This window comes from Schistocerca piceifrons, chromosome 2, assembly GCF_021461385.2.
Source record: "Schistocerca piceifrons isolate TAMUIC-IGC-003096 chromosome 2, iqSchPice1.1, whole genome shotgun sequence".
NCBI lineage: Eukaryota > Metazoa > Arthropoda > Insecta > Orthoptera > Acrididae > Schistocerca > Schistocerca piceifrons.
This window is the reverse complement of record NC_060139.1, coordinates 665,468,691-665,483,960: the sequence shown is the minus strand read 5'-3', so window position 1 is coordinate 665,483,960 and position 15,270 is coordinate 665,468,691. Positions and strand designations below refer to the sequence as shown.

At 42.2% G+C, this 15,270-nt stretch overlaps 1 protein-coding gene across 2 annotated transcripts in view; it reads right to left on the bottom strand.

Annotated features, from left to right (window-relative positions):
* Positions 1-15,270, bottom strand: part of LOC124776260 — a 148,782-nt gene that overhangs the window by 99,153 nt on the left and 34,359 nt on the right. For both annotated transcript variants that reach the window (XM_047251153.1, XM_047251152.1), the window contains exon 2: positions 3,036-3,156. In XM_047251153.1, coding sequence (XP_047107109.1) covers positions 3,036-3,156 — 121 coding nt within the window. The remainder of the gene's footprint in view (positions 1-3,035; positions 3,157-15,270) is intronic.

Below are 15,270 nucleotides of genomic sequence, written 5' to 3'. Positions count from 1 at the left end.
ACATTTTCTTAACTTTTGCATTTTTTTGGTTCTAATAAAACCCCATGTCATTCCAAGCGTGTGTGTCAATTTGTACCTCTCTATCTACATTATTCCGTGATTTATTCAGTTTTCAAATTTATACTGACGTTTTGATCACGCGGTATAACACAACAAGTGACTGGCCCTGTTGTTGATAGGTTACTGCTGATACAATGGCAGGTTATCAAGATTTAAGTGAGTTTGAAGGTGGTGTTATAGTCAGCGCACAAGCGATGGAACACGGCACCTCCGAGGTAGCGATGAAGTGGGAAGTTTTCGGTACGACCATTTCACGAGTGTACCGTGAATATCAGGAATCCGGTAAAATATCTAATCTCCGACATCGTTGTGGCCGGAAAAAGATCCTGCAACAACGGGGCCAACGACGACTGACAGAAGTGCAACCCTTCTGTAAATTGCTGCAGATTTCAATGCTGTGTCAGGGTGCGAACCATTCAACGAAACATCGTCGGTCTGGGCTTTCGGAGCCGAAGGCCCACTCGTGTACCCTTGATGACTGCTTGACACAAAACTTTACGCCCCGCCTGGGCCCATCAACACCGACATTGGACTGCTGATGGCTGGAAACATATTGCCTGGTCGTATGACTCTCGTTTCAAATTGTATCGAGCGGATCTGACGTGTACGAGTATGAAGACAACTTCATGAATCCATGGACCCTGCATGTCAGCAGGGGACTGTTCAAGCTGGTGGAAGCTCTGCAATGGTGTGGGGCGTGTGCAATTGGACTGATATGGGATCCCTGATGCGTCTAGATACCACTCTGACAGGTGACACGTACGTAAGCGTCCTGTCTGATCACCTGCATCCATTCAAGTCCACTGTGCATTCCGACGGACTTGGGCAATTGCAACAGGACAATGCGACACCCCACATGTTCAGAATTTCTAGAGAGCGGCTCCAGGTACACTCTTCTGAGCTTAAACACTTCCGCTGGCCACCAAACTCCCCAGACATGAACATTATTGAGCATACCTGGGATGCCTCGCAAAATGCTGTTCAGGAGAGGTCTCCACCCCCTCGTACTCTTACGGCTTTACAGACAGTCCAGCAGGATTCATGGCGTCATTTCCTTCCAGCACTGCTTCAGACGTCGAGTCCATGCCACGCCGTGTTGCGGCAATTCTACGTGCTCGCGGCGGCCCTACACGATATTAAGCAGGAGTACCAGTTTCTTTGGCTCTTCAGTGTATAACCACATATTTATTCAACAATATCTAGATAAAACCTTTACTTTTTTTCTGGACACACAGAACTGATACGACCAATACTGGCAGAGCACTAGGAGCGAGCCGTAGCAATGTCCGCATAGCTCAGCTGGGATGTGGGAGAGTTCCGCACGCAGCTGTGTTTGTCATTTGCAGTATGTCCGTTTTTCTGTCACAACTGAAGCTCTAGCTTCGGGCAGCGAGAGATCTGCGCGCATCTCTGCTGCTCACAGGCCGTGTGCGTGGTTTTCGGCCATAAGCTTCAGACGAGCGTATAATACGGAGTAACGGAATGTGTCAATTAACAGTGCGGTGTTGTAATGCTCAGTTTGCACCAGGGTGCCAGGTAGTATCTAGTAATATAATGTGGAACTATGTGTAAATGTACAGGGCGAGTCAGAAAGGACTTAACTACTTTGGAATGATCGCTTGCCTGGTGTCGACGGATAAAACACGATATTGGAGTGCCTTATTCCGAGTACAATGCGAAGTTCCTTTAGACATCCATGTACGTTCAAAGGAACGGGCACTGCGGCGACTACACCCCTTATGAAGTAAATTAAATAAATTCGTAATTGCGTATATGAGCAACGATCGCCTGTAGAATGGAATGACGGCAGGGAAGATTTGTGCTGGACCGGTCTGGCCGTGAGTTGTGCACGGACAGCCAAATTGTACGACGACCGGTCGCGATAAATCCGGCTTCGTGTTCCGGTCCAGAATAAATTTTGACTATGGTCATTCCATTTTATAGCTGATGGTTGTCCACATTCGCAATTGCCAATACATTTAATATATTTCAAGAACTTTGCACCGTATTCGGAATGACACAGGCACTGCAACATTGTACAACCATTTCTCGTCAATGATCGGTCCAGTTGGACCATAGGAGCCTGTCCATTCCACGTAAACACATTCCACACCATTATGGAGCCACCATTAGCTTGCGCAGTGCCTTTTTGGTGACTAAGCTCATTGGAGCCTGTGCCACACTCGAACCCTACCATCACGTCTCACCAGCTGAAACCGGCGCTCATTTGACGAGGCCACTATTTTCCAGTCGTCATGGGTTCAACCGGTATAGTCACGAGTCCATGCCGTTAGCAAAGGCCCTCGCGACGGTCGTCTGCTGCCATAGCCCACTAACCAACATTTCACCGCATTGTCCAGATGAACATGTTCGTCGTACGTCCCACAATCATTTGTACGGTTATTTCACGCACTGTTGCCTGTCTGTTGGCACTGTCAGCCCCCACGGAAACGCCGCTGTTTTCGGTCGTTAAGTAAAGGCCGTCGGCCACTGCATTCCACGATGTGAGAGGTAATGCCTGAAATTTGGTATTCTCGGCACACTCTTGACACAGCGTATGTCTGAATACTGAACTTCCTAAATATTTCCGAAATGGAGTGCCCCATGTATCTAGCTCCACCTACGATTCCGCATTCAAAGTCTGCTAATTCCCATCGTGCGGCCATAATCACGTCGGATACCGTTTCACATGAATCACCCGAGTCCAAATGACAGCTCCACCAACGCACTGCCCTTTTATACTACCGCCATCTGTAAGTGTGTGTACTGCTATCCAATGACTTTTGTCCCCTCAGTGTATCATGCCAGCGCTTCCCTAGATTGTGAGTACCTGTGTAGCCATCTTTCATAACTCTCTTTACGCTTCTATCATTTTCGTCACACATGCAAGGCCATCACATGATATACCTTACCAGAGCTTGACAAGTAGTAGTAGTAGTAGTAGTAGTAGTACATAAAATAATTACGGTGCTTACCGACATAGGCGGCGAGCAGGTAAGGCGCCAAGACGAAGAGTGAGATGACTGCAAAGACGCGGTAAATGAAGACCCTCATCTTCTCTAGCTGTCTATGGGCTGCCCATAATATTTCATCTTCCTGCAGACAAGTCCAATGTTATCAACTTCTTCAGGAGAAACAGGCTACTACATGTGTCACACAAATATCAAACATTTGTAAATCAGTACCGTTGTTAACCATCGACTCTTCCTCAGTCGGAGCGAGTCTGGTTTACTTAATGAAACGTTAACAACGGATGGAGAATCTCACATGCGAGACCTGTTCCACTAGCTTCTCCATTCTCCACGGATAGTCCGTGAGAACAGACGTTCTCGTCAGCCCAACGTCGTGTTTCATCGGTGGGGCGAATTACGCAGTACTGTTGCACGATACAGCCTTCGCATTTATCACGCAGAGCGATGCTGCTATACTCTGTTCATCGTAAGAATAAACCTGATGTAAACATTACGCCATATATTCTTCCACATTTTCTCGAATCTCAATGGATTTTGCTTCACGTGGAGCGGAAGCCAAGCTGTGATCAGTACAGTCAAATACGATCATCAGGATACGTTTTATGCTGTGTTACACGCTCATAGACTGGGCGATAATGCGAGACAACAGCTTTAAACTTGGAAAGCACTGGCCAGCCAGTGGCCCAAATAACCTGCAATGATGTGAACAGTTGCAGTTAGACGTAAAAAGAGACGAGCAAAGAAACAACATAGCTTCGACTGTCATTTAATTTTGAAAGAGAATGAAATAACATTCAGCAAAACTGCAGCACTACCGCGCGCTTTTTAGATGACCAGAGGGAAAGCATAAAACGCTCTCGTTCTCACCTGACGTAGTTTCTAATTACAAACAAGAGTGATGAAAATTCTTTACTTAAACACACGGTAATTTTTCAGAGCGAGCAATGTGTGATGCAAAAGCATACTGCAGCGATTTCACCGTATTGTTGAATGCTGAAGCCACTGAAGGTACTAATTATAGTCAGTCGTCTGGTAATCTCGTAGCTCCTTCCTTATCCGAATCCGAGAAATACATTTCGGCTCTCGGCCTGTCATCTGCAACGTTGATAACGAGTCGATCAACAACCGAATCCACGAAGCCAACTAGGCGCTGCATTTTCTCCTCTTGTTTTGTGACGTGCCGTTCTACGAGGGTGGTTTGAAAAGGCCTCGGAACGGAATAGAAAAAAAAGTACTTACATCACTGGAACTATTTTCACCTTTCAGTGTAGCCTCCTTGTAGATTAATGCACTTGGTACAGCGATGTTGCAGTGACTTGATCCCATCTTGAAAATGAATTTCCTCCAGGTCTGCAAAATAGTTGTCATCTCCGGCCATCAGTTCTTTGCTTGAAGTGAATCTTCGTCCACCAAGAAAAATTTTCAGTTTTGGGAAGAGATGGAAGTCTGACGGAACCATATCAGGTGAACAAGGCGGGTGTGGCAACAATTCATACCTTAGTTCGTGTAATTCTACCATTGCGACGGCACATGTGCGCGGGCGCACATTGTCCTCACGGAAGATGACTTCCTTCCTTGCTAAACCTGGCCTTTTTTAGCGTATCTTTTGTTGCAGTTTGTCCAGGAAGTTAGCGTAGTATTCTCCAGTAATTGTTATCCCAGTGTGGAGATAAACTACAAACAGAATCCCCTTCGCATCACAGAACACTGATGCCATGATCTTTCCCGCCCAAGGAATTATCTTTGCTTTCTTTGGTGGCGGAGAATCAGCATGTTTCCACTGCTTTGACTGTTGGTTTGTCTCTGGGGTATAGTAGTGCACCAAAGTTTCATCTGTGGCCACAACCGGCACAAAAAATCTCGTTCGTTTCTCCTAAAAAGGGCCAAACATTGTTCCGATGTCCATTCTCAGGCGTTTTTGATCCAGCGTCAAGGGTCGCGGCACCCATCTTACAGACAATTTTTTTCATTTCTAATTCTTCAGTTGAAATGTGATATACCCTTTCAGATGACACCTGGCAAGCTTGAGCAGTTTCATGCACTTTGAATCGGCGATCCTCCACAACCATTTTGTGCACTTTTGCAATGATTTCAGGAGTAGTGACACATCTTGGCCGACCACTGCGCGGATCATCATCTAAGCTCTCCAGACCAAATTTAAATTCATTTGCCCACTTGGAAACAGTTGAATATGAAGGAGCAGAGTCCCCCAGTGTATTCTGGAAATTGGCATGAATGTCCTTCGTTTTCATACCTTTCTTTACGAAGTACTTAATCACTGCTCGAATCTCGATTTTTTCCATCTCACAAATCACTACGTAGGAACAACAGAGCCACGTCACCGCCACAGCTCGCTTCCAAGAACACTGACGTGGTACGTCTCTACAGGCAACAGCCCAATGAATATCATGTGAGCAACTCGTTGCGCTAGCGCTGACCTCTTGTGATGATTCTGAGAACTTTTCAAACCATCCTCGTATATCCCGCCAGGTACGGTAGTGACATGGGAAAAAGCTGCGTGAGTTAGTTCCAGTACGTCTGGAAACTTAAAGAGTCTTGTTATTTCTCGGACCAAATCGCTTAACTTTGCTCCAGATCACTTCTGTTGGCTTCATATTGTAATCGTACACCGGCAAATGTTGAAGTGCAGCATTTGTATGGCGTGCTCGATGCTGTGAAAATGATTGTTTTTCACGTTTCTACGACACTTCTCTGCATCTGTGGTGTAAAACAATCGACATAGCCCAAATAAAGAGTATCTGGGTTTTTCATTTTTGCCTAAAACATTAAATTGTTATGTTTTCTTAATTTAAGCAACCTTTATTAACAGTCTTCCATAAAATACCGATAATTAAGAATCTATATTTGAAACTAAAACAGGTATTTCGCGTGCAGTACGTAATTAGAAACAACAAGACGTGCATTAACCATAAAAATGATGATGAATTGTGCAATTACGAGATGTAGGTATTTCAAATTGAACGAGAAAAACATTTGACTGATGCGAGACTTGAACTCACCGTGCCAACTCCGCTATGTATCCAGCGTACTTGTATGTCTCAACTGTATCTTGTAAAGTGCCTTGGAAAACTTCAAAACCGATTATCTCTGTAAATTTATGAAAAACGTTAAGGGCAACGTATTTAAAGGCACTTTTTAACCGTGTTCCACACGCGTGTTTCACTACAGAACGGGAAGCAGTTGCCCATCCATTTTCATACTGCATATTAACAAAGCGACAATCGCAGCACAACAGTGCAGAGGCTGTGACTACACGATTTTTGAAATAAAAACTACATAGCTTAAGCGTTATTAAGAAAAAAACATTAATGGCTGCCAATACATTTGAATATCTTAAAGTTTCATTTAACATAATTAGTAATGATATATCTAGTACATAAGTATGCCCTACATCCAAGAGAGTGTACGTGTGCTGCGGCTTCTGACCAATCATCGCGTTTGTTTGTTTACATCAAGTTTATTCTGACGATGAACGGAGTGTAGTAGCAGTTTGTTACGCAGTTAAGGCGTCACACTGCGGAAAAAAACAATAGGTATGCAATGAAGTACGTGAGCTCATTTTTTTCTCTATTTCGAAATAAATACAGTGAAAAATGTTTAACATGAAAGTAAGGTGGTGATGCAGACGAAATTAAAATAAAAGATACTTTCGATCACTTAAAATTTCGTTATGGTGTAGTAATTCGATTTCACACTAAACATAATCTGGTATATACCTACTGTACGTTGAAAGTCTCTACACTGCATGTTATTGTTTTTGTGGAAAACCTTCGTGTTACTGAATTTATACGTGACGAAACTGCAACTAGTAACTTTTTTTGAAATACTTATTTATTGCACAAACCGGTTTCTGAACTTTTTCACACTCATCTTCAGATGGTGTACAGGAGGTTTCAAAGCTATTCCAAGCGTAATGCTGGGTGTTGGCTCTGTCAGATGAAGATAGAATATGCTGTAATGCATATTATTGATAATCTCTGAGCAAGGTAAGCTTATGTTATATCTTTTTGTGAAGCTCTTTGTAACAAGAAACAGTCGTTTAGCACATGCCGAATGCTGGCAAAGTTTCGCTATTACAGTGTTTATGCGTACATGTTCTGCAAAAGTGAGTCATGTGGTACCAGCCGTCCATCACAAAGGAAGATGGCAGATGGATATTAACAACAAAAGTCTCCCACACTGTGCAGTGAGTACAAAACTAAATTTTGGATGGAAATTGCCATTTAAACAATACTCATGGCGATGCGTTTAAGCATATTCCATCTTCTTGTCACAGAATCCGCCCCCCCCCCCCCCCAAAGGAGTATCATTTGCAATGGATATAATGACTTCAGAAATCAGTGAATATATTACTTCAACAAATTCAATCATTTTTTTATAATTATGTAGCAGTATAGGTTGCAATGTATTTCAAACACATTTTAACAAAAGAATAATAGCGGCAAATAGCTTACTGTCTAAACCAATAAATATCATTTAACTTAAAATGGGCGTCTTATTATTTATTAATATACACTGGATGTATATTAATGTACGAGTACCACTTCAATAATCAAGAAAGTTAAAGATGCCGGATATGCCTACCAACACTTAAATTGCTGACCCCAGACAAAAACTTTGAAATCGCCGGACAATTGGGTCAAATCGTGTATTTTCCTGGGCACACATTCTGTAGACAAGTTATTAACCTGAACTCCAAAACAGTTACCAAAAACTACTGTAAGTAACACCAAATTTTACTAGTTTGTCGGTGGAGGACCCCAGCTCTCCTTTTGCTAAGCGATATTCCATTTCCCAAAATCCTCTCCCCCCCACCATTAGCCCACCCCTTGACCGACGTAGAATTGCCCCTGGTGACCTACTATACACCATCTGAAGATGAGCCTGAAAAGGCCTGCAAACCGATCCATGGAATAAATAACTATTTCAAAAGGGACTTCTGACACTTTTATGTATTTAAATTGAATAGTCAGGAGTTCTTAAACATCTATAATGGATAAGCTTAACTTTTCTTTTTGCAGTATGTTTCTGTGGGCCAAATTGTCGATAGATTGTTGTATAGTGTCCATCGCTTTACGCAATTCACCATTTGAGCGCTCCTCAGAAAACTTCGTGTTTCTTTTTCCAAATTACATTTGTTGTTGATACATCTCAAATATAGACTAAAGGTGAAAGTAAAGAAAAACAGTCTGCAGAAGTCAATACTACTAACGGTATTACCAGGCTTAGTACGAAATTAGGAATTACCGAATGAATCTTTAACTCTGCAGCTGAGAGCATGCCGTTTTCAGACTTCCTAGCACGTCAAAATTGATTGCCGGACGGGTGCTCTAACCCGGAACCCTGTCCAAAGAGCTTGAAAGAACGCCTTAGCCGTGTCTACACCATTTTTAGCGATATTCTTTCTTACAGACCTGTCAGTGCAGCAATGTTTACTGCAGAGCTTCTGTGAAGTTTTAAAAGCAGGAAAAAATACTGGCGAAATGAAGTTGTAAAGGGATGCCAGGGTCGTTAGTCGTGCCTGGGGCAGTTCAGTCAGAGCGCTGCACGTGAAAGGCAAGGCACTGGGTTCCCGTCCCGATCCGAGATACACGTTTAATTTGGCAGGAAGTTACTGAAAAACTTCAGTGTCGTATAGCTGTATGTATTGAATGAAACACTAAAATCGTACTCAGTGATAAACTGTAAACTGTGATACCACCTAGCCTGTTCTTACACCTATTTAGTAACGTACAAGCAAAAATAGATAATATTTTCCTTCGTTTAAGAGAACGTCACAATATTTCTATGGTCTTCAAAATAACTAGGAAATCAGTCAAGTTATCGAGATTTACACCACTTAACAAAAATAAAGTGAAAAACCCAGAAAGGGTGGAGGACCGGTTGAGAGAGTGTATGATGTCATTTCAGTGATTACGAAATCGCGTCAAATTTACGAAGATCTTGGCGGTAGGGTCCCACTTATCAAGACGTTGCACAACCTCTGGCCCGAATGCACGTACGTATTCGGTTGGGAAGGGTGTCACAAAGGCGTTGTGTCCTCTCTTGAGGCAGTCTGGCCCACAACCGGAAGAACTGAACCTCTTCTCAGACCGCCGCCATACTCGCTGACGATCTTCATCCTGGGTAGTGTAGAGCCGCGGTTCATCGCCGAACACAATGCGACGCATTTAATCAGCAGTCCGTGCTTCCCAGTCACGACACATTCCAAATCGAGTCCTTTGTGCTGTGTTAACAGCAGCCTACACATAGCACGGTAGTGTTCTAGTCCGGATTCTGTTTGTTGGAGACAATTAGTTGCTTTCCGATCGCAGAAAGGGTTGCGATGCGCTTGGTGGTCCTTTGTGGAGGTCAGATGTGTTGCATGCCCTCACGATCTAATACAATCCAGCATCGGCCTACTGTCACATTAGAATGCCCCAGTAATTTATTGCACGATTCGACCGGCTGGACAAATGAGGACCCACAAAGAGGTCGCTTTGAAACCCTGTCAGGTGCTAACAACGCTGTCTCAAACAAGTACGTTGCATCTCCGTGTCCTTCAGTGATCACTCTACATCTGTCGCTATTCACGCTCCTCATGTCTACCAGGCCTGGTAACAACACTAACCATGAACAGCAACAATGCACTCTGATGGCTGTTCTACCTGTCACAGTAAATTGTAACTCCATAGTTACTTACATGGCTGCCAATAGTGTGTACGTGTACAAACTTACACTGATATCCGACCATGTCGTCAGGGTGCTCTAATTTTTTTGTCAGGCGTGAATGTTGGAAAGTAACAGCTTGATGAACAGCTACTTAGTGCTGAAATTGAAAGAGCAGGAAGGCCGTCGAGCTCCTCCAAACGCTACTGTTACATGGCACAGTGCACACGTATTCCGATTCCAGGAGGAATGCTTTCTGTCCTGTGGTAGCGTTCTTTTTGGTGCAAGTAAATTCTACCAAGTGTGTCATTATTTATCAGATTTTGTGGCATAGGGAACTGATATTAGAAAAGAAGCTAGCAAAGAATTGAATAGAAATACCCCGAAGGCAATTGCACAGCTGTTCCCCTAATTTCAAACAATGAAACGCATTCAAAACATTTTGAATATGTAGTGTTCCTTGAACATCGAGAAATTAGCGATTAAACGATAGTGTCCGCGCTATCTGCACTATCGTATGTCTGCCTCTACCATCGACAGTCATACAGTTTTTGGCGTGCGAAAATTTGTCCGATCTGATTATCTCCAAGGAGTGCGGGGTGCAGAGGGAAAGTAAGAGCAAGGAGGTGTTTAATCAACATCAAATATGGTAGCGCTTTATTCAGTCCATGCTGTTCATATATTTGTTAGTGTATTGGTCACTGCGGAGGAGGGGACGAGAGAGAGGCAATTTTATCGTTTGTCAGCCAGTGCTGGCAACTCATGGGCGTGCGCGTCTCGTACCGATTAGCAACTATGGTAAAAATTACAAACGTAAATTACATGGCTTCATGAATGCGCATTATACAGATGGTGATCTTCGCATGTGTAAGCCTACTTATTTTCAGCAAGGAATACAAGTGTAAGCACGGCTTTGTAAGACAACATAGTAAGTAAAGGAAAAAATGACATTTTAAAGATTTGTTAAGTATTTTTGATTGTGCCGCGTAAAGAATTTTAAAAGCAATACGATTATTATCGTTGTTAATTACGCACACTCACTATTGTCCCCTTCTGTTCCTGAAACCTCATTGCAGTTACAAGCGTTATCAATCGTACATATTAATGTGTAAGATTATTAGAAAACACAAAACATAGAGGCGATCCTAATCCTGCTAAGTCACTTCTGCTTTTGTAGAAGCATACATGAATGATGTTAACAAGTCGTGCTAGTAAGTCTGTTGTGACGCCTACGAGCTAGCAATCTGATGATCTACATTTTCGCCCAGTCGGCGACAGCCTAACACCAACGTCGTTACACGAGTCAGTGATTCTATAAATGACCCAAGTCAAATTTTGAGAATCCTGTCATAGACAAGCGTGCTTGAGTACTAGAATATTGGGAAAAATCTAATAGTATGTTGTGTGCAATTGCCAATAAATATTTGGGCTGTCCAGCGATTTCAGTTCCAGCAGAGAGACAGGGAAGGAGAGATAATAAATGAAAAACGCAACACACTAAAGGATAAGAATTTAAATACCTTACTCTTTATAAAATAATATTTCCGTATTTTGTAATGGAACTTACTATCTTAAACAATAAATAGTTACTATAAAATTATTTTTCATTTGAAATACCTGCGCAAAACTGTATTTTATAGATACGGTGAGAGTTTTAAGAAATACGATCGATACTATCGGATATTTAACCTACGGATGTTTAAGTAACAATAGGGTAAGGTCGTTGTCGTTCAGGGGTAATTACCGAAATCAAAGATATTTTTTTCTTGCCCACACTCCGTCTGAAAGTGAGGCACATGCCCGCATCTCGTGGTCGTGCGTTAGCGTTCTCGCTTCCCACGCCCGGGTTCCCGGGTTCGATTCCCGGCGGGTCAGGGATTTTCAATTCATTCGCTGAGATGTGAACGGCGCTGAGTGTGGAACAAGCATACAGAGTGTACCACAAAACAGTTAACATTATTTAGGTATTGGATTCCTTACGTAGAAGGAAGAAGGAAAGCCTCTATCACATGAGTGCGGAAATAATAGGTTAGTGAGTAAGTTCGCAGGGTTTTTATTTTGCATGTTGGAATTCCGGTTGCTATGGATTTATTTATCGATTATAATTTTTTATTTGCAGTTCACTGTTGGTATTTGTGTTTACACATTGTCATTTTGTCATTTAGAGATAGTGAGTGGAACTGTGGACACGAGAAAACGGAGTGCCAAGTGGAGAAACAGGAACAAAAAATGGCTCTGAGCACTATGGGACTCAACTTCTGAGGTCATTAGTCTCCTAGAACATAGAACTAGTTAAACCTAACTAACCTAAGGACATCACACACATCCATGCCCGAGGCAGGATTCGAAGCTGCGACCGTAGCGGTCTCGCGGTTCCAAACTGCAGCGCCTAGAACCGCACGGCCACTTCAGCCGGCGAAACAGGAACATTTCCGACATATTCTTCTGTTTGAGTTCAGTGGGTGACAGTAGCTGAGGCAGCCAGAGACATCTGCGCCGTGTTTGGGGATAATGCCAGTGGACAGGGCACGGCAAGAAAACGATCTTCTCGTTTTCAGTACATTCGTTTTAACATTAGTGACTCTCCACGTTCAGAAAGACCTTCTGGGTTCGATAAAGATCGTTTAAAAGCATTAATCCACTATGATCCATGTCAGTGTACTGGAGAACTGACAAACGTGATAAACTGTGATCATTCCATCACTGTGCGACATTTGCTTGTAGCGCAGAATGTTAAAAAGTGGGTTGTATGGGTAAAGCATGCTCTAAGCCAAAATCACAAAAATCAGCGGGTGGTTACATGTGCATCTCTGCTTGCTCGTCGTTAATTGGCTCGTAAATAACACCGACCGTTCCTTTCCTGTCGTTACTGCTGACGAGAAATGGTGTCTTTATGCTCGTATAAGGAAAAGAATGACTGAGCGCAATCAAAGCAGCAACTCCCTGTAAAAAGACCTGTGCGCATCCATAGAAGATAATGTTGTAAGTAGCCTGTTTGTATGTTGGCAGCGATATAGACTGTATTAATATCGCAGACGGCACCCTGCGCCCTCGGCAAGAGATTCTGTGGTTGGACGGACTAGCGGTTAGCGAGCGGACAGAGAAGGGTTCGGACATCATTTTCTTAGTGGAGACTCAGTGTTGGTAGGACATGCATTGTAAAATGAGGATGGATGTAGTTGGTAATGTTTGGGTAGTGGAATTATTGACAGCTACACAATTTTTGGAACTGGGTGTCACATGAATAAGGTAAAATCTTTTAAATACATTGTTTGCTCGTCAACAAAATCTTTTTTTTTGCTAACCATATGGGCCCTAGTAGTTAGAATCTATAGTAGTTAGAATCTTTTTATTTAGCTGGCTGTAGTTGCTGCTTGGTGTAATTGCTGCATTTTGTGTTATGAAGATTTTCTGTGAGGTAAGTGACTTATGAAAAAGTATGGATTATTGTTAGGATTTCTTGCAATTCAGGGTCATTCTTTTGTGTTAATTATTTGAAGCCATGTTGTCGCTATATAGCAGTCAGACTGCGTTGGGCTTGTATATTGTGGGTAATAAATGAATAGGTTAAGTTTGAGTTGTCTTTGTCAGGGAAAGTTCTGGTGAGTGTTTTAAACCATAAAAATAAGTAAAGAGACTGTAGTTTCATCTACTCAGTTGTTTCACCTGGTAAAGACCCAGTAGTTTCAATGTTATGCATCTGGTGGAACAGCGGCGGTGTTGTGAACTACGAATTGCTCCCCCCGAGGTGAAACCATCACTGCTGACATTTATTGACAGCAACTGAGACCTCTTGCAAGTGCAACCCAAGAACTGTGTGAACTGATGATATTCCGCAAAGCCCGCACGCATTGTGCTAGACTGACAACCGACGCTACACAGTAGCGTTATTGAAATGGACTGAACATGTGCCTTACCATGGTCAGTGCATGGTGACTTGAATATCAAATCATCTGGGTGTGGTAAACGATATTTGTAATTTGTATTTTATTCATCTGATAACATGCATTTTACAGGCCGTCTGCTCGAATTGTACAGGAGACATGTCAACTTAAACATGCAGTCGAAGGCCTGGAAAAATCAGCCTAAAGACAGCTTGAAAATATGTCAAGAATAGTTAAAGTTGACAAACATTCTCTTTTAATAAGGGAATCTCAATCTAAAATAGGTGTCACAAGCCAAGTCATTCTCTTAAACCTCGTTTACAATTGAGGAAGCTTGCTTACAGAATCTGAAAAGCAACAGAAAATAATAAAATTGTACACAAATAGCAGTCTATCAATAGGACTCTAAAAGTCGCCCAGAAATCTTTAACAGCTTTGTAAGGGTCACGCTGCCGGAGTGGAAATATTTCCGCCGTGTCTGAAGACCACGTTTATTTAGTTTATCAGTTCCAGATACAGTACTGATTATTTCTTCCTCCTACTGCGTTGTGCCCAGGATTACACAAGAGTATTTGTGTTGGGTCCTTGATGAGCCCACAAGATAACAGTACACTCAAATAGCTGACTGTTAATATACGCTGTTTCTTTCCGTTGCAACGACAACGACAGGGGGAGTTTATCCGGCTTACGGCATACCCAAAGCCTAAATTTTGTGCTCAGCTACTTGTTGGTTTGACAGTGCATCTATTCCCTTCTAAGTATGATGATGGCATATCTAGAAATCCAGAGTTGAGATTGGTGACGGATGCTGGGCACACAATTTCACAAGATGAACTCTTCGATCCCATTGTTAATGTTCGCAAACGGAGAACGATGAATGAACAACGTGGGACTTTTTCAGGTCCAAATACAGAATCAACACAATTATGTCAGTCATAGATAACATTTACGAACAAGACACAGAATTAATATACTAATTTACGGACACATTATTACAACAAATGGTCTGAATTTGCATATTGTAAGTACTATATTTATAGCACGCCAAATCTCCTTTGTCGGTGGCCTATAGCACATTATAGTGCTACAACGATGAAAAATAATATTACGACGACGTCAAACCTTATTTATATAAATAAGAATTGACTATATTAAAAATGTAATTATAATTTTATTATTTTAATTTTTGTGCTCAGTGAATCACAGACTTTCTACTGCACGGAATAAATTAGCACTGTTTGTACTACGAAACTATATATGATTGTTAAGTGAGAATTGATTCTATGTAAGACATTTTGCCTGGGCGGATTTTGTTCTCGTACTGGTCGGTAGAGAAAGAAAAGTTTCTTAATCGATGTATGTAATGTGAATGTATAAAGGCTATAAAAAGGAGAGAGAGAGAGAGAGATAATCCTTGCGGACAATCACTATATTGTATGAGAAAAGGTAAATACAAGTTATTCAAAACAAATATCTCTAAAGTGTATCGTCTTGTGATTTCTAAAGACTGAAAATTGCGGTGTTTAATCTAAACCTGTCCTGAATAACAGCGAAGAACATTTATGTCATTATATATTTTCTTCGTTTGACCACGAGTGTGATTCGCATGTTACTTTTTGTTACGCCACGTGTTAGGAATATTTTCATTATACGCGCAAAAGTGCACACAGCTTTAATCGAACCTG